Raw genomic sequence first — 20,073 nt, forward strand, 5'->3', positions numbered from 1 at the left:
AAAAGGCTTTGGTTATATCAGGTTCTTCCCTGCTTTTTAATATAAAAGCCACGCCACTCATTGATAAGTACTTCTTATAACAAATTCAAAAAATAATTTGTTTTATGTCCATCAAATGCAATATTACTGGAATTGATTATATGTTTTCTTTATTTAAATGCATTTAAACATTTGTCATTCAATTACAACAAAAAATGTGCACAGTAAACACAAGAAACTCATTTGGACGTCTGGAATTTGAACATACTAAGCTGTTAGGAATTTTAGATATCCCTCAAATAACAACCTCAGACCAGGCTTGGTTTTAACAAGTTCATATTTAAGTTGGCTGTTTGTTATCAGAAATGTATTTACTTATACACAACAATATTTCCAAGGGAGGGTAAAATCCCGACTAGTCCAGAAAACTTATTTAATTAATAATTTATAAATAATTGATAGAATAGCTGCTCTACTAATGATATAGGTTCTAAGAGCAAGAGACCAACCAGTGTTGATGACGGAAGCAATATCTTTCTAAATCCTGGGTGCATTTGACTTCATCTCCCAAAGTCTGCCCAGTACCAACACTGATTCTTCTTCCCCTTGTACAACTACCTCAGCTGTATCCAGCCTCTTTCTCTTTCTGGGTGTTCTGTTACTTTCTCTCCTCTTTCCCCATCAAACCCGCATTTACTCAGTGCAACCAATTTTCATTTAGGTGTCAGGAGCAAAAGCAAGGCAACTCAGTGAATAAATTCTGGGCCATGTGTAAATGACAAAGTCCCTTAACTCGCCAACCTGACAAATAGATATCTAACAGAACAGCAGCAAGACAGTCAGGGAGGCAAAGTCTCAAGAGGTGGTGATTTTTTGTGTGTCTCCTTGCAGTCAACAAGCTGGTCTTGCTTGGAAGTGCAGTCCTGGCATCAGCTACTCTGGGACGTGTCCCAGTTTCTTTACATTCTCCAATACAGAACTCACATTTTCTAAAAGCTCTTCTTTATAGTAGGAACAGCAGTGAGGAGACTTTTTTTTTTTTTTAATAAGGAATAGTTGTAGGTCAAATGTCTTGAAGAGTGGAGTTGTTTAGAGTTGACAGTAGATGGCAGGGACATTTTGAATCATTTTTGCCCTGTCTGTGCTTTGATCAGTTTTCCATCTCTGAGTTTATCAAGTGAGCCATTTCTACTGTTGGGAAAGAGATTATGTTGTGGAAGGGGAGTATTATTGAGGCCTTACTATGTGTTAAGGTGGCATTTAATCCTTATCACAAATTTATGACATAAATATTATTATGTCTGTTTTAAAGATGAATAACCAGGTGCTCAGAAGTTAACTTGCTTAAGCTTATGCAGCTAATAAACTGTTGACCTGAGGGATTCTAAACAAAGCCTAGTGCTCTTTCTACTACACTTGAAATGCACTTTAAACATAAACATTTCCTTGAAGCCTGGGCCTGAGGATAGTTGTCAAATGAGCCTGTCTCCTTGTCTTCAGCATCTCCAACTCCAACATCTTGCATGCCCTTGAGTAATAATCTTGGATATGCTAAAAATAAACCCTTTACAGGTCCTCTTACTTGTCAAGGACCTCAAAATACTATTAGTACCATGTCACTGTTTAAAATGGTTACACCAATCCCTTTTTATGGAATGATTGAACTAAACTTATGTACAATTTACTCATTAAAATAGCCTGCCTTTTTCCTCCACTGCACACATTTTAATCATTGGAAACCATCAGTAATAAAGGTGGAAAAGACATTAAATAAAAATATGTTTCAGGGTTTGCATCCTTAACAATAGCAGTTAATACTCACTGGGCACAGGGCAGGTGCCATGTACTCACGAGCACACTGGCTCACAAATTGAGGCCAGGGCTATCATTATTCATATCTCACAGGTGAGGATCCAGAGTCATTGAGAGGGTAGGTAAATTGCCAAAACCACATGGCTGGTACAGGTTGGAGCCACAGAGGGCTTGGAGGTGTCAAGCTGCTTGTCCAAGGCCACGATGAGTGGCTGAGGTTCATTTCACATCCAGGCTGTCCAGCTGCAGTGTCCAGACTCACCCACTATACTTTCTACAGTACTTTAGGAGCCTAAGTTAATATGCAATATTTTGCCTACTTTTTTGTTCTATTTTGAATTAGGTTAACTAAATCTAGAGCTGAAGTTGAGGAAAGGTTTTGTTGATTTTACTTAATAAAGTCAACATCTTTTTCAATTCATTTCTAAATAAATAAATAAAAGACATTTTTCTTCAGTTTTCTGCTTTAACAAGCAGCCTTAAAGGTGAAGCCAGTGGTAGGATCAGCTAGCTATTAGCATCAAATCAAGAGGAAATGCTCTGAATGCAAACACTGCTTTTCTTGGTAAACAGTTGAGGGTTCTGACAACATTCTAGACCTGCAATGAAAAAAGCCTCCCCTGCAAAGCATTCTCACAGGCTGATGCATAGACTTCTCAAGAGCCCTCTTCATTCTGCCCTTCCTACCAAGGAGAGGTAGCAGGACAAGGTCTTAGGAGTCCTGTTTCCTTTTGGAAGAGCAGCTCAGTCTCTGCAAAACTGAGCTTCATTAATGAGCACTTATTTGCGGTGTATTGATTGTTCCAGAACTAATAAAAAGATTTATGACCACCAGATCCTCAGTGCAAAAAAAAGGATCCTTTATTATTGATTACTCTGCAAAAATAACAATAAAAATCAGGATAACTTCCCAGAAATATTTGTAAAGCTGTAACAAACTTCAGATTGCTCACTCTTGGTCAACAGTCTTATAGTATTTCTGTTTTATTATTTTAACAAGATTTCTAGAATCTAGGAAATATCTTAACTAGAATATTTGAGATAATCAAAATTAACCGTGCTGGTTGAATGCTATGAACAAAGATGCATTTTTGCTTAAAAAACACATCTCTCCTAATGTGGAAAGCTCAAGAAGAAAGTCCTTCAGGGGTTCAGTGTTTTCCCTGGGGAGGCTGTACAACAAACGCTTCTTTGGAAGATTAAATATCATCTCACTTTCTAAACTAAGATACAATGTGCACAATGGTGCCTCAGAAAGAATACATCATGGACTTGCTTTTTAAGGCCAAACATGCACAACCAAATAAAAGCTTAAGACTTATTTTAAGAACTTGGTCCATATTTTATCTGATAAAACTATTGAAATATTAATATGCCAAAAAATATTTAAGAGTAAAAGGATGAGGCACAATTTGAAGTAAAATTTAGACCAAGTCACCCAATTTAACTTTCAATAAATGTTGGAGTTTGAAATTTTACTAAAGTTTTTTCTCCATCTACAAACTTATGAACAGATTGGCAGACCAAAGCCTTCTAGAGTTATTACTCACAATGCAAAATCCTCCAAAAGAAGAGGTGTTGCCCCAAAGGAGCTCAGATGCCAAAAGGAAATCTGTAAGTAATAGAAACATTGATCTTGAGAGAAAGACTCCACATTCTGAGGCCAACCATAAGAAAACTACCAAGCGCACACCCAGAGGAGCCAACTAGCTCCTCCAGCATTTACACTGCAAACCAGCCAGAGGACATTCAAACTCCTACCCAGAAAAGGCTCTGCCTGCAGATCTTTAGCCAGAAAGAGGACCATGCTGTCCGCTTGTATGTAAGATGGCTCAAGGAAAATAATAGTATCAAATATTTTTATTCATAGCACACCACTGGTTTTATGTGACAAATGCTACTATTTCCCAGTTAGGATCTTTGCATTTATGTAGCAAAACAAAACAAACAAACAAACAAACAAAAAACACCAGCACTAATATGTCTCAAGATAACACAATGTGATGTACAATGTAATATAATCACAGGAGCGAGAGCCCATCCACTTTGCCATATTCTGTTGGTTAGACGTGAGTCCCAAGTCCCACCCACACTCAATGAGTGAGTTACATATGGCAGTTAAGGGTCTACCTAACATACAAAGGTTGCTGGGCCTCCTCCCCAAGCTGCTTCTATCTTCATAGAGAAGATGCTCTACAGATATTTGGTGAATGGATGATGCTGGGATTCTAGTCCTAGCCCTGCCATTAACTCTCCACATGGCGCTGGATAAGTCCTTCCTTTGCCTCTTATGCCTCAATTTGTTTTTTATAATTTGTAAATGAAGAAGGCTCCAAGATCTAAAGGTCACTCTCCTTTTTGCCTGGATTACGCAGTAGTCTTCAAACTGGTTTCCTGGCTTCCACTTCACTCCCTACAGCCTATTCTCAACATAATGCTTAGCAGGACCCTTTTAACACCTCAGTCAGGATTTCACTCCTCTGCTCCCTCCACTCGCTCCCATCTCAAGTGGAGCAAAGCCTAAAGCCATGCAATGGCAGCACCTGAGCCGCTCCCCAGCTCCAGCACACCTCACAGACCAGCTCCTACTCTGCTCCCCTCACCTCTGTTTCCACATTCGTCTCCTCGTTGTTCCTCCATCACCTTAGACATGACCCCACTTCATGGTCCTTGCACTGACTTTTCCCAGATAGCCACAAGGTTTACTTTCTTTAAGACCTAGTTCAAATGTCACCTTCTTAATGAGGCCTACCCTGAACTTTGTTCTCCCTTAGTCAGTCTTATTTGTTTTGATAGCCCTTATCACCTTCCAAAATACAAAATAATTTTCTAATTTATTATGCTTATTTATTATTGTCTCTGCTGCTAAAATGTACACTCCACAAGATCAGGGTTTTTGGTTTTTTTTTTTTGTCAGTTTGTTCACTGATATATATTAAGTCCTTAAAACAGTTCTTGCACAAAGTAGGTGCTTAATGTATTGCAGAATGGATAACAAATAATGTGACTTAGTCTCTTTTAGATGACCAGTGTCCCCCAGTGCCTGTCCCCCAGCTGGTGTTGAACATGCTTCCTGAATGCAGGAACCTCTTTGCTCTGTGCTCCCAAGTAAATCCTACTCCCACTGCACCCCATGAGTGCAGTAGCCTACCCCAAAGAGCATCCTTCCATTTGAAACACTGCGATTTCTCTCACAGGATCTGTGAAATTGGATTGTGACTAAACTATGATTTCTCATATGCTTAGGTTTCTAGATTCACAAAAGAGGAATGATAGTTCCCTCCATTTGAAACACTGCGATTTCTCTCACAGGATCTGTGAAATTGGATTGTAACTAAACTATGATTTCTCATATGCTTAGGTTTCTAGATTCACAAAAGAGGAATGATAGTTCCTGATCCCTAATTCTCTCACAGGTAGGTTTTTTGAGGAGGAAGAGCAGATGTGAGGCTGTAGAAAGATCATGGACTCAGACTTAGAGATGAGGGTTCTGGGACTGATTCTGCCAGTAAATGAGGCTAACCGATTCTTTATACAAATGATTTAATCTTCACTTCAAACCTATAGGATTTAATGTCATTATGTCATTAATGAAGAGTTTAAGGCCTAGAAAGAATAAGACATTTGTCCAAGGTTACATTGCAGTATGTGATGTGGCAGAATGGGGTTTCAAACTTAGATCTGCCTGTTTCCATACCTTCAAATCACATAATCTCTTTGGGCTTCTTTTTTCTTTCTTTCTTTCTTTTTTTAAAATCTGCAAAATGGGAGAAATAGATTGGAACAGGCATTATCTAAGATCCTCTTGTACTTTAATATTCTCAGCTAAATGTCCTGAGTTTAAGAGAACCACGTAAACCAAAAGCACTATAAATCTCGCCTGCTTTATATGACGCATCTTGTTTCCTCTAATAAATTCTAAACTCCTTGATAAAGCATATGAAAGCATTTAATGAGTCAAAAACAATTTATCAACTTGGCCATTACAGTTATTATGGCAGGTTTGCAGTAAATACTTATTTGAGAGATGGAATAAAAGTTTCTGTTTCAGGACTTGGTCCAGTTTGGAGAAGTCATAAGCCTGTCTCATGCTAGCCTGTTGAAGCTGGTAGACATAAATTTCCATCAGCTTATTTTTACAAAGAGGGCAAGGGGATAATAATGGTGAATTTACCTGGCCAAGAGTTCTGCTGGTCCCTGGTCTTTTGCTTCAGCCCAAGTTTCCAGGCATTTCTTGGTGAGAAGTCACTCTGTGCTGCAGGCAACCTCTCAACCCTCCCTCCACTCCTCTGTTCTCATATGCTTCAGAGATTTAGGCCCTGGCCTGCCTCACTCTTTTGTCCTTTGGTATTTCCCATTGCTGGAGGTGGGAACCACCTGCTCCATCCTTGTTCCACCAGTGGTGCCCAGATGAACCAGCCCTGGGTGACTGACAACCAAGTAGGGTGCATACACAGATGGCACGTGGTGACCATGAGAGGCAACTATTTTGGAAGAACCTAGGTAGGAGTTCTGAAAAAAGCTTGGTGCTCTCTTCCTGAAACTGCACTAGCAAAGGCTGTGTGAAACGGTAACGCAATTTACAAATAATTCTACAGTTCTTTTAAATGTCCAATCCACTGTCATTTAGAAAAAACCTTCTGTTCTAGAAATAGCAACTAAAGTCATCAAAACCTGTTACATTACTCTCTGGAAAAAACAAAACAAAACAAACAAAAAAAACCCTACAAAACATATCACTGTGAGTGGGTAGAAGCTGGAAATGAAATATACTTAAAATTTTCCACGTTCCCCGCTGTGTCTTTGTTTGTGTCATTGACCCATGCATATCAAGGATGCCCCATTTACCACCTATTCCCTCTTCTGTTCTCTTCACAGAGCCTCTGTTCTGCTCACATACATGTCTCTGGTGCGATCGAGCTTACTCCTATTTCCTGATTTTATGTTCTGCCCTAGAATCCATTGGAGATCCTTTTGTGCTCAGATCCTCAGGTTATCAGAACCAGTGTTTTGGGGAATATTTACAGGCAGGATGCATCATCTAAAATTGTACCTAAAAGAGCTGAGGCTGGCCTGGGAAGCAGGGACCTGGTTTCCATAGTCTTATTTCCAACTATTTCTTATTTCTAAGTGCCCTTGACAAGTCACTCAGAGTTTTGATTTCTAAACTTTTTCTGTTAAATTGGTGGTGGGAAAAGGGGAATGGTTCAGAGGGAGGAATAAAAACCAAAATCCTATTTCTTTTTTTTTTTTTCTTTTTGTTTTTTTTTCGTGACCGGCAACGGATCGCAACCCTCAGTGTTGCGCCCGTACCGGACCGGGACTGGCAACGGGATCGCAACCCTCGGTGTTGCTCCCGCACCTCGCTCAGCCAGTGAGCGGCCGGTCTGTATGTGGGATCCGAACCCTTGGCGGGAGTGCCGCCACGCTTCCCAAGCGGCGCACTGTAGCAGTGCACCACCGGGCCGGCCCCCGAAATCCTATTTCATCTCCTTTACAGCTTGTGGAGATCATAGATGGCAAGGGATGTGAAAGTGCTTTGAGAGTCAAATGTACCATACAAACGAAAGCTTTGGGTATCTTATCTGAATTAAATCCTGACTTTGGAAACAGAGAGCTGGGATACCTGCATCTGCTTAATTCTATCTCAAAGCTACATTTTTTTCCCCAATGTACCTATTTTCTGAGTTTCTTTAGTTGGTCTATCTGGCCACCCCGCACAAACTGCAAAGTCTAATCATCCTTGTCTGGCAGTGGCAGAAGCAAGGCTAACCCTTTCTTAAATCCCACAGTTTGGAAAAGCAAATTACTACAACCTCTATAGGGTACAAATTAGCAATATTTATCAAAATCACTAATGTGTATTCCTTTAGACCCAGCAATTTCATGTCTAGGGATGTATCCCACAGATATACTTTACCTGGGTAAAATAACTTTTGTGCAACATTATTCATTGTACCATGTTTTCTAATAATACTTAAAGGCTGGAAACAACTTAAGTGTCCATCAATTGGGAATTGCTTGAATACATTATGGTACACCCATACAACACAGCTCCCCGAGAGAATGAGGAGACCCTCTATGTGCTAATAAGGTACCCAAGATATATTGCAAAGTGAAAAAAGCAAGGTGTAAAGTGGGCTGTGTATACCATCATTTGTGTACAAAAGGGCAAAAAAAGAATAAGTATGTATTTATTTTTATACTCATAAAATTAACTCTAAAGGTGTACAAGGAACAAGTAACAAGGTAAACTGGATCCCTGGGCGAGAGGGGTGAGTTTCTTTTTATATCCTTTTGTACTTTTGGATTTTGGACTATGTAAATTTCTTTAATGCATGAGTAAAACAACAAAGAAACAAACAAAAAAAGCCCACAACTTTTTTTTAAAAAAAATCTTACAGAACTCTCTATTCTACATGGTTTCTGCTACATGGTTAGAACTTATTTATTTATTTATTTTTTATTAGTTATGGATATTCCTGAGATACAGAGCTCATTGTCACCACTTGTGCCCAACATGTGATGGTCAGATCCATACAGGCAGCCATTACCACAAATTGTGACTATACCCTGTGTCCCCCACCCAATTATCCACACCCCCCTCCCCATCCTCGTTTCCTCCACTCCACTTTATATCCCTAGGTACGCTCTCTCCCTCTGCAAGTGGTTGGATCTTTTTAAAAGTCACTTTTGGGTTGATTTGTCCTCAATCCTGCTTTAATTTTCTTCAACAACAAGTTTAGGCCATCAAGAGGAAAGCCACTAGTTGTGCTCAGATTTACAGTGAGTGGGTCACTTTCTGACCATACAGCTCTCTTTTTCTGGAGACAAAAAAATGAATCTGAAAAAACTGTGAACTCAATTGTCACAGGCTAGGTCTTGTGCTGCTTCTGCCCATTAGCCTTGGAGTTACCCATGTACCTACCACAAGTGCAACCTCACATCGTAAAGCACTCGGCAAACGCAACTTGCTCTTTCACCATCCGCTGTCTTGTGTAAAGCATTGCAATGCCAGAACTTACAAAGTTTACTGAATCTTAGCTCTGCTTACATGACTACTTCATTTGCCTTACAAAAGCAAGACTGAGAAGATAAAAATAAATAAATAAAAACAAAGACAACTCTTGCTCCTCATTTCCTTCTAGATGCCTTTATCTTCACATTCATCAACCGGCTGAAGACAGCAGCAGGCTTCCAGTCGCTGGGGTTTTGCCTTGCTTGCTTTAAAGATGGAATTTCAAGAGATGCAATGCATCTAAAAGCGGGAACCATCTTTTCAGGGTGCGAGGGCAGCAACTGACTACACCTACTCTCATTCGGCATAAGTGAGCCTCATCTTACAAGGTTCTGAATAAGAACTCTCTCGCTGATAACACGCTGTCTTCTCTCTGGCCTGAAATCATTGTTGGAAAACCGGAGCAGTCTCTCTGGGTACAAGAATGGAGTTGCCCTCTTTGGAGACAGAAACTCAGTCTTGAAATTCAAATCGTGAGTGTGCCTTTCAACCCACTGCTCCTAAATTTACCTTTAAATCTTTGATATGAAACAGAGAGGGGAGAAAGGAGTGTCTTTCCCTCCCTTGTCTTAATTCATCTGGGGAATGTCTTCTTTTATCTAGTTTCGGGGTTTTTAATCCTTCTTTTGGTTTTAAAGCTTCTTGAGCATATCTCTTGATTGGGCATAATGTTGTGAACATTCTTGGCCTAGGGAATGGGCTCTGGGCAATTTTGATAGCACTGAAGCTTGACATAAAATGCAATTTTTATACCGGTGAGTATAACGGCTAATCTTTGTGCCCTGAAGTGCTCTGTGAGTTTCCTCATCTCACAACAATGATACAGCTCACCTCGCTGCCAGACAAAATACTTGATAAATGATTGCATCCCCATGTTCCATAAATATCAAGTACTCTAGTACCTGGAATGTACAGCTTGGAAAAGATGGTCCTTAAACTCTGGTTGCCTCCTCCACACAGAGTAGGCTCTTCACAGTCCTGCTTATTCTCTAGCAGCAACAAAGGCCCACCATTTTCTTCCTCTGATTTATGAGAGCTGGTCAGAAGACTGAAGGCAGAAGTGGCTTCTGCAGAAGTGTGTCCCACTTGTGTCCTCAAACACTGGTTTGGAATCATGGATCATCAGACCCAGAGTCAGGACTTGCCAGCCCTCAAGAAGTCAACAGGAGAGAAGGCGCCTGCTTGTTAGATTGGAGAGACCAGCTTGAATGAGTTGGGAGATTAACAGTATAGAAAAAAAGTCACTGCAATGGTACAGTGTCTTATGGTGGAAAGAAACACCTGTGTTCCTTATTCTGTGTATTCTGAGGCTCCAGAGAAAGGCAAACTAGACTTAAAATTATAAAATATTGGAGTTCGAAGCAGACATTAGTCCATGAGGAAATAGAAGGCCCAGAGATTTGCCTCAAATCTTCAAGTGAGTTAGTTGATGGTAGGACTGGGTCTGTAACCAGGACCTTTAGACTCGATACTTTCTCAGCTGCATTCCAGACATTTGCAGATCGGAATCAGGAGAGGGGACTGGCCACAGACCTACACTGCTACACAAAGTGCAACAGGAAAGTGCCTCATAAACTGTAACACCACAAAAATGGAAGGCATTGTTATTGCAGATAATCATTCCGAACACATCTGCTTATTTGATTACTTACTTGAAAGAGAAATTCAAAATCGCCTAGTCAGTTTTCTCAATATCTGAGTTAACAGGAAGAAAAATAGAGCAAAATATAATCCAGAGATAATTTAGAACAACATTAAGCCTCCTATCCCCTGTTTCAAAATACCCTTCACCAACTCTCTTGGAAACCAGCAACATTTCTCTCAAAGTTCTGGCACCCCTCATCCCCCTAACCCCCACTCTGATGGGGGTTGCAGTTAGTGAGCCGTAGACACCAAATGCTGGAGAAAAGGAGAAACTGGGGGTTGGTGAACTCTCAGATTGGACCCCAGTGGTATGAACAAAAAATGCACTGTTGAGTGTATTATAACATTTATTAAAAACATTTTCTCAAGCCAATCCCTGTTTTCCTGAGAGAGGCACCTCCCATCAGGCACTCCCACCACCGAGCAGTCTGTCTTGAGATAGCGGCTGCCTGGGGATTACTTTCTGGTTCTGTTCAGGAGGCCGAGGAGGTAAAGGACAGATAATGACAGTATCACTTACTCTGCCTCTCAAAGCCCTTTACAACTGTTAAGTCTCTTCCTACAGCTCTCTTGGGAGAAGATATTCACCTAGTTCAGTTTTAGGAGAAGTATCTTCTATTTCCTTAGCTAGAGACTCGGGCCTTCTCCTAAACCTGAACCAGATGAATATCTTCTCCCATCCCTGCTCCTCATCCTCCCCAAATCTCTGGGTCTCATAGTTCTCTGGAAGATCAGCCTCATCAAATCAGTGCATATCACACTTGATGCCATATCAGAGATGTCAATAAAAGATGAGAGGTTTGCAGTTTCTATGGACACTTTACCTGCCAAGCATTTAGGGCAATCATTTAAGGTAACGGGGCTTATACATGGCAGAACTGGGATATAAATCATGGTAGAGAGTTTTTATAATTGTTCTATCTCACACATGAAGAAACAGAGGCTCAATTCCAGAACTGTGACATAAACCTAGGTCGTCTGACTCCAGAACCAACAGCTCTGATCCCCACCACGCCTTACTGGACTCTACCCTCACAGTAGGAGGCAGCTCCCTGGAGTGCCCTTGACAGGGTGGAGAGAGGGCCAGGATGCATGCCTGCGGTGGGCATGTGTGTCAGGTACTTGCCATCGCCAGCCCTGACAATTTTTCAGTATTTCTGCTTTCTGGCGAGAAAACGAAGCAGAGGGAACTGAGACTCCACTCCTTACATACTGCCCCCGTGTTGCTTCTCCTCAGCAGGGCACTGCAAATCCACGGCTTCCTTCTCTCCCAGTCCTCTGCCCTGGGAGCCTCTGCACACAGCTGAGATCTGGTGACACCAGGGGAGGGCTTGCCTCAGCCCCCCGCTTCCCCCCTCCCAGCTTCTTGAAACTTCTCTCTTCCTTCTCATTTCCAGGAAATGTTGAAGAAATCATCAATCTGAACCTGGAAATCTGTCTGCCATTCTTTGGATTCCTGCTGCTCAAGCCATGTGGAGATGCCCCACTGTCAGGGGGTTCAGGAAGTGGGGGTGACACAAGCATGACTGTCGGACTGTGCCCGCTCCACTAACTCAAGCAGTTGGCTGTGTGGTCCCGCTACCATTAGGTTCAGCCCAGCAGCTGATAGTAAACCACATCGATTAACCCATTTGGCTGAACCGACTGACTCAGCTAGATATTGTGTATATGTCTGAGGCACAGAAAATACCACGACGGCATTTCTGAAAGATTACTGCTTTCAGGCATGAAAGACAGACTTTAGAGTTAACATCGTTCCGAGAACAGACTCACGATAGTAGCTTACACAGGAGGAAAGCCTGATTCACTGATTGTTATTCACTTAACATCCAAAGACAGTACTGCCCTCATTCAGCCTGGAGATCACAGGAATACCTTCCAGATCTGTTTAGAGCGAGGCTCTTCTACTGTATACCAACCACAGTGGCAACTGCCTGTCAAACTGCACGTGTCCAAAACTGCACTTATTCCCTGCATGCAGCCGCCTCTCCACTCCCGCATCTTCCTCCTGTATTCTACCTTCACTGGTGGCTCCATCTACCACTCTGTCACCTATGTCAGAAATTGGGCCAGCAGCCTGCAGTCCACCCTCTCTCATTCAATCACCAAGTCTCACGAGCGACCCTTCTAATGATCTCTCAATTCAACTGTTGATGCTTCAGTGCAGATCCTCAGCTAACTGCAGGAACAGAACTAGAATGGGCATTCCCTGAGGGCAGGGACCAGCGCCCTGAACAGTGCCAACAGGAATATGAGCCTGGAGCCAGAATGGTAGATTTGAATCTCATTCAATATGCATCGCCTGTGTGATAAGTATCTGAGCTTCAGTTTCCTCCTTTGTAAACTGACGGTAATGCAAATGTCTGCTTCCCTGGGTGGTTGTGAGAATTCAATAAAGTTAATATACTTAAACACAACAGTGCTTGGCACACAGTATGTGTTAGCTATTATTGTTAGCAATATATGTTATGGCTATAATGACAGGTGAGGAAACAGAACTCAGAACAATTAAATGCCTTCTTGAGGGTGACACAGCCATTAAATAATACAGCTGGGAAATGAATCCAGGTCTATCCATCAAAAGCCACACACTTTTCATCATATGGCAAGTCTAGGGCTCCCAATGCAGCTGTTAATGAGAAAATGGAACCTCTAATGTACCTACACAGAAAGATGCCAACATATATTATATAGAACAGTATGCATAGTATGAGCTCATTTAAAAAAATGTTGAGAGGTAAATATAAACTTCTCTATAACTGCCTCTGATCCTTGTATGTTCCTTTGTCATCTTAATTTTCATCCATCTGTCCTACTAAACTAGTCAAGAGAAGGGAATTCCCCACTGCATAGCACAGGGCCAGATACACGACATTCAATATTTATTTAATTGGTGAATATCATTATATCTTTTAGAAAAATAATTTAACTTATTTAGTAGATAATAGATAGATGTACTAGATAATACATGAAAAAAACATTTAAACTATACAAAAAATGCATTCAGAGGAAAGTAATATTCCTTCCACCCCATTCTCCAGACACCCTGATCCTATCCCAAGAGGCAGCCATAGCAATCACTTTCTCGTATATCCTTCCAGAGATACTAGAGAATTTTTAGTGCATTTAAAATTTATTGCCAAAGAGTACTAGAGAGTGGGAGGAAATGCTTTATAAAACTTTAGTCAGTTTGTTTTCTTTCCTGAGAAGTCACCAATTTTTTTCAAACCCATATAAAAGACAACTCAAATGTGAGCTTTTATGTGCATGTGTGTGGCAAGACCCACAGCAGAGAAAGATGCTAGTTACTGTGTTCGTGATCTCCAGGTAAAACCAGCGAGTGCATGCAATTCTATTTGCAGACTCCCACTCCTTGCAGCTGACTTTGTGACCTATTTCTTCATAATTCTTTGGCCCAAGATTTTATTTTTATTGTGCAATTCATTCCCTAGACATGGAAAGAGTCAGCATTCTGGGACTTGAATGTGACAATGGACTTTCCCTTTCTTTAAGTGAGATGTCTGAGGTCACTCTAATACAACTTACCACAGTTTGAAATGAGAAAATGTTTTCTGGAGGAAGAAAGACAGTAACTACTCTTCTCAGTGTGGTTGTTGTCAGACACACTGTCTAATGCTTTCTTAATGAATGCTCTTAAAGGGACTTAGCATTTGGCACTGCCTTGTTTGAGCTTGTTAACCTGCTCTTGTTACATGATCTCTTGTCATAGCATGACACAACCAGACTTTGACATTGCTTAGAAATTACATTAGAAATGTCATTTCTTGAAAATGACATCAAATTGCACAGGTGTTTCTATGCTTATGCTTGTAGAGGATTGTATATGTATTCACATGTCTCTAGCCCTACCCTGTAATATTTCTCCAGTTCCCTCTTCTACACATTAAATGCACATTCATTTTACTTCAAACAGACAAAACAAAACATATTGAACAAAGAATTCACCCCAGTGTATAGGTTTTCCCAGTGTTTTTTTTACAAAAAGCAAGCAAAACCTCAGGATTTGAAAACTAATAGTTATAGTTCTTCTCACCTCATCTTTGGGGAAAGTAACTATTTCCTTCTTCTTTGCTTGCATTTTTCCCATTCCCCCCACCCCCCATGCTGCAGCAAATCAATTAAAGAGTTGGTATCCAGACACATTCTTTCCCTATTATTTCTTTTAGCGCTGATGTAGACACAGAACCCAGTGACAAGATAAATGGAACCTTTGTTTCCTCAATGGAAGAAGCACCCACAGATAACTGAACGGCTCTTCCTTCTCGCCTAAAAGCGTTTGCCACTAAGTTGTCTATTTGCTATTGCAAGTCTTTGGTATAGACTCAGTGGTCTCTGACTGTAAATGAGCTCTTTTTATGTGTTTCTTTGTCAGTGCCTTCTTGTTGCTTCAACCTCCTCAGTTTCCATTAGTAAAGCCAACCACGAGGGCCTCCAGCCAACTTATCTACCTTATTGCCAACTCTTACTGCTGTTCTCTCACATCTTAGGAAAGGCCTCATTGGGCTAGGAAATGATCCCAGAACTCCTGGAGAAAATAGACTCTTAAATACTGGAATTATCTTCCTTTTATTAGAGATGTTATTTCTTTGTGCTAATCACTTAGGGACTTGCTTCTCCATCAGTCTTTCTTCCATGTTCAGGTTTTATTACTTTCCATTCTTTTGCTTTTTAATGGAAACATTTGTATCTTAGAAAACTTTTCTGATGTTTAGAAAACCATTCTGAACATGCATTTCTGCATCTTTCCCAAACATACTCTAGTATTACTGAGCTCTGTTATTATACATATCGGATTGCAAAATAAATGGGTATTTGTTAAATGAATGAGAGGGACATGGATTAATCGTTGTGGGAGAATTATAAGTTTTCTGTTGAGTTTAACGGGGCATATTGTGTAGCAAAATGACATTGCCATGTGAATACTTCTAGCACTGCTTGCTAACTGTCCTCCACCAACACATGGATTCATGTCCCTTGCTGGCATCTCTCACAAGACATCAACCAGTCAGCAGAGCAGAGAGGAAGGATGGTAGAGCGGTTAAGAGGATGACCTGACACTAGACTGAGTTTGATTTCCTTCTCCAGCATTTACTAGCCTTGTGACTTTGGAAAGTTGATTCATCTCCCCATGATTAGTTTCATCTACAAAATGAAGAAGATTGTAGTAATCATCCCTACCCACTCACTTCATAGCCTTGCTTGAGGATTAAGTCAGCCAATACACTCAGCCCTCCATTTCCATGGGCTCCACATTCATGGATTTAATCACCCATGGGTGGAAAATATTTGAAAAAAAAAACTGCATCTGTTCTGAACATGTACAGACTTTTTTCCTTGTCATTATTCCCTAAACTGTATGGTATAATAAGAATAGTATAATTTACATAGCATTTACACTGTAGGAGGTATTAAAAGTAATCTAGAGATGATTTAAAGTACACAAGATGATGTGCATAGGTTATATGCAAATACTATGCCACTTTCTATCAGGGATGTGAGCATTTACAGATTTTGATATCTGCATGAGGTCCTGGAACCAATCCCCCAAGGATACTGAGGGATGACTGCATATGCAATACATCTAGAAAGTAGCCAGAATGGTACTACACAAATATTTGCTAATATTATTATGCAGCTACTGCTTGGCTTGACAATGACTGTGATTCCCAGCAAACAATGAGGCAAACATGCCACATTTTGCACTGACTTCCAGGACAATGACATGATACTGAAATACTTCTTCCAGGGACATATTCAAACCTGGGAACCTACTATAGAAAGCCATTACTTCTCTGAGTCAATCAGGACACATTCTCTCTGAACATCTCTAAAGTTAACTGAGCAATCATTAATTACCAACAATTCTAAAAGGAGCCAAAGATATTGAAATGAGATTTATCTGAAATATTGTGACAAACTATATTCTCCTGGTGTATTTCTATTTGCCTGCAATTAAAAATCCTATTTTCTTGGGCAAAGTTTTAATTAAATTTATATGCTACAAAACTTTCTTAATTTTTATTGTCATTACCTTTTTCTAGTTGAGGGGGACCTCAGCAAACTCCAAGGTAGAGATTAAAACGGTACACGTATGCCTTTTTTTTTTTTGTCTTTTGTCTTTTTTTTCTGTGTCCAGCAACGGATCGCAACCCTCAGTATTGCCCCCGTACCGGACCGGGGACTGGCAACGGGATTGCAACCCTCGGCGTTGCCCCCGCGCCTCGCTCAGCCAGTGAGCGGGAACCGGTCTGTATGTGGGATCCGAACCCTCGGGCGGGAGCGCTGCCTCGCTTCCCAAGCGGCGCACTTATCCAGTGCGCCACCGGGCTGGCCCTCACGTATGCCTTTTTGTGTGTGGAAAATCAGTAGAAATTTAAGTTGGAGTATTTTTCACAATCTGGCATTGGCTTATATATGCCAACTTAATGATTTCTATACTGATTTGGTAAAAAATTCCAACTAAGTAGTTTTTTCAGTAGTATATTTTCAGTATATTTTAAAGTAGTATCAATGCCATCCATCAGTCATAAACTATACATTCAGGTACCAATATACCAACCAAACAATAACATTTTATTAGTATAGATTGCTGTCAACCATGCTAAATTAATAAGAGACTGAAATGTTTCAAATACGGTGTAGCTGGTTATGGCAGGCTCTGCAGGGCAATGAATGAGACCTGTGTTAACATTTTTCCCAATTTACCTTTCCCAGTCACTGGGTGAGAGAGTGCAAACATGTAAAAGATTCGGCCTCTCTGTCTAAGCGTCTATATTCAGTTTCAAGTCAGGACCAGTTAGAATATAATTAGTGACTCTATCTCAGTTTGGGTGTACTAATTGTATAAATTAGTTTTAAGTGAAAGTGACATTTGTATAATAATTACATTTTGGCCAAATCTAGCATGTGTGCTTGTTTTTGTTATTATTTAACTGCTCATGCCTAATGATTAAATTATCACTCCTTTATCCTTACATGACATAGGAAAGTATTTAATTTATTTCCCTTCCCCACACAATTGACTTGCACAATGCCCAATGATGCCTCTTTCAGATCCCCATGTGTTTACCATATATTGCTCCAAACATGCCAACAAACTGTCATTATTATGGAAAAGAATCTTCAAGTTCAGAGGAAAGCCTGGACTATCGTTTTGAATACCTACAATCGGCCCATCTGATAGTGTTTCCAGGCAGCCAGATGCCCCAGAGAAACAAGATACAGTTTTTCTTTTTTTTGTTTTTTATCAAATGACTCACCCACAATGACAGCGGTGACAGTGAGCAGCACAAAAGCATTCCGAAACAGGTAACTTTTAACATCCTCCTTCGTGATGTTCTGCACTTTCTTCTTGGCCAAGAGTGTGCGTTTACGGACTCCTTGCTGGAATCTTTCCATCCTGCCCCCAATCTTGGGCTCTTCTCCATTGCTTTTAGTCATATTTGACTCTTCTTTGCACTTCAGTGTATCAGAATCACCCCCAGAAAGCCAAACCTCTTTGGTGTTAGAGAACACAACTAGAGCGGGAGAGAGAGAGACAAGAGTTACAGCCTCTGGAAGTGAGAAGCTGGTACTGCCCCACACCAGGGCAAGCTCTTGGCAAATTGCATAATCTCAGCAGGAATCAAGGACTGGAGAGCTGCAATACGAGGCTTCAAGGCTACAATGTGCATATTTTCCTAGACCACGTGTGAGAAATGTGCACAAATTCAGAATACATGGGCATAAACTTGTATTCTGCTTTTTTAGTTCGTCCTTCCCCCTCTGATGGGGCTATGAAAGGTTCCTCAGAGCTGGTTGTGACTGAGCACCTGCTATGCCCCCTCTACCCTCCAGCACCTAGCTGAGTGCTTTGCACAATGTATGCACTCAATAAACGTCCATTTGAACTGAATGCACAGGAACCACTCAATAATTACCTGGTAACTTATGTTGTATACATCATTGAAGGCATAACCACATCAATAAAAAGGATTAGGATACTGATATGCAGTAGTTGAATATTTCTGTTATATGTGGTAACAGGTAGTGACTGCCTATTTTCTTCATTAAGAAAAAACATAATAATATCAACTAGTAAATATGGTCATAATAGAACACAAGTGACCACAGGACAGGGAAATACATTTAACTCTTTTATAAGATAACTTCTTAATTTTTTCCATGAAATAAGCAAAGTGCTCTGGGTGCATCTGTAAATTATCTGAAATCGTAATTCATCTTCATTTTTATTATGAATCGAATTACAAAGTAGCATTTGTCTTTGTGGTAAACATACTGGAGTCCTCTGAGGAAACTATCATTGGCTTTTAAGTATTTTAAAATTTAGAATTTCTAGGACAGTTGAAGAGATCAATCCAATTTTCATTCCCAACATTACAGTGTGTGGTTTCTGGTTTCTATAATGTGCTCTTAGGTTATTCAAATACATTTAAGTAAATCTCTTTCCTTGGTGGAAATGAGCTGTTCTAAAAAACCAAGGGATTCGTCCTGCTGCTTTCCAAGAGTTCTGATCCATAGCCTTCCCGGTGATCAATCCCAGTACAGACTAACCAGCCTGTGGACGTGTGTATCTGGCAGCAGCAGCAGCAGCCAGAGTGTGCGTCTGTGGGGGAGGTAACTGGAAACCAAGGGACTCCTCGCAAGCTTTTGGCAAATCCAAGTGTGGAAAAAGAGACTTGTCTTAACAGTGTGACTTCTAACTAAAATTGCAGGTTGGGTCAGTGATGGTAACACCTACAACCTGTTTAAGACTTCACACCAGATTACAAGCTTAGAGAGAAGTGAAGAAGGGGAGAGGAAAAGACCAGATTTTTCACTAATAGCTCGGATTCTCTCTGCTTCGAAACAGCCCAGCTCGAGCTTGATTCTCTTTTTTCGATCTCCAGCCACCATCTGCCCCCAATCCACTCGGAATGACTCAACCCCAGATCAGGAGAGGACCCGGCATAAATAGACACCACATGTCCCTAATCGAATTACTAACACGGGCTTGATCTACCAAAATGGCTAGCTTTTACTCTCGCTACTCCTCTGATTGGGAAACAAAATGCATCGGCATAGGACTGGAACCAGAGAGCAAGCCCGGCAGGAACGCGGGACGTTACACGTACCTTTCCTGATGTTGTAAGCCCAGGCAGTGACAAGGTGAACTCCGCGGCAGGCACCACGCAGTGACAACTCGTCCTGAGCGCCTGCATGTGCTCGGGCTGCAAGTTACCATCAGGCGACTTAAGAGCAGGGGAGGAGTCAGCGCGCGGGAAAGGGGGAGTGGGGAGACGAAAACAGCCCCGGGAAGGAGGGGGATCCCCGAGGTTTCTGGAATATTGATGAATCTTGGCACACCAGAAGCATGCTTGCTGGCTTTGTTTTGTTCCTTAGACCGTTTTCACGCTTTGTCACTTCACTTTCATTAGAAATGCAAAATCGGGACCAGGAAGAATTGCAAAATAAAGTGCACACACACTCAGAAAGCTGGAAGTCTTGATTAGAACGTTGCAAAGACTTTTCTGAGGCTACATTTAATTACCTCACAGTATTGCACGTTTCCTCCCCTTAAGGGAACATGAGGGTGTGCTCTTTTGCCTGGTCGTACAACT

The 20,073-nt window shown here is 41.0% G+C and overlaps 1 protein-coding gene across 1 annotated transcript in view; it reads right to left on the reverse strand.

The window, feature by feature from the left end:
* SLC1A3 (solute carrier family 1 (glial high affinity glutamate transporter), member 3) overlaps window positions 1–19,673 on the reverse strand; it is an 85,566-nt gene extending 65,893 nt beyond the window's left edge. Inside the window, exons 1-2 of the mRNA XM_008573086.1 lie at window positions 19,588–19,673; window positions 17,734–17,991 (exon numbers count right to left, since the gene is read on the reverse strand). Of these exons, the coding sequence (XP_008571308.1) occupies window positions 17,734–17,914 (181 nt within the window). The 5' untranslated portion in view covers window positions 17,915–17,991; window positions 19,588–19,673. The remainder of the gene's footprint in view (window positions 1–17,733; window positions 17,992–19,587) is intronic.
* Window positions 19,674–20,073: the final 400 nt, after the last annotated feature.

The sequence above is a fragment of the Galeopterus variegatus genome, unplaced genomic scaffold, assembly GCF_000696425.1.
Source record: "Galeopterus variegatus unplaced genomic scaffold, G_variegatus-3.0.2 Scaffold873, whole genome shotgun sequence".
NCBI lineage: Eukaryota > Metazoa > Chordata > Mammalia > Dermoptera > Cynocephalidae > Galeopterus > Galeopterus variegatus.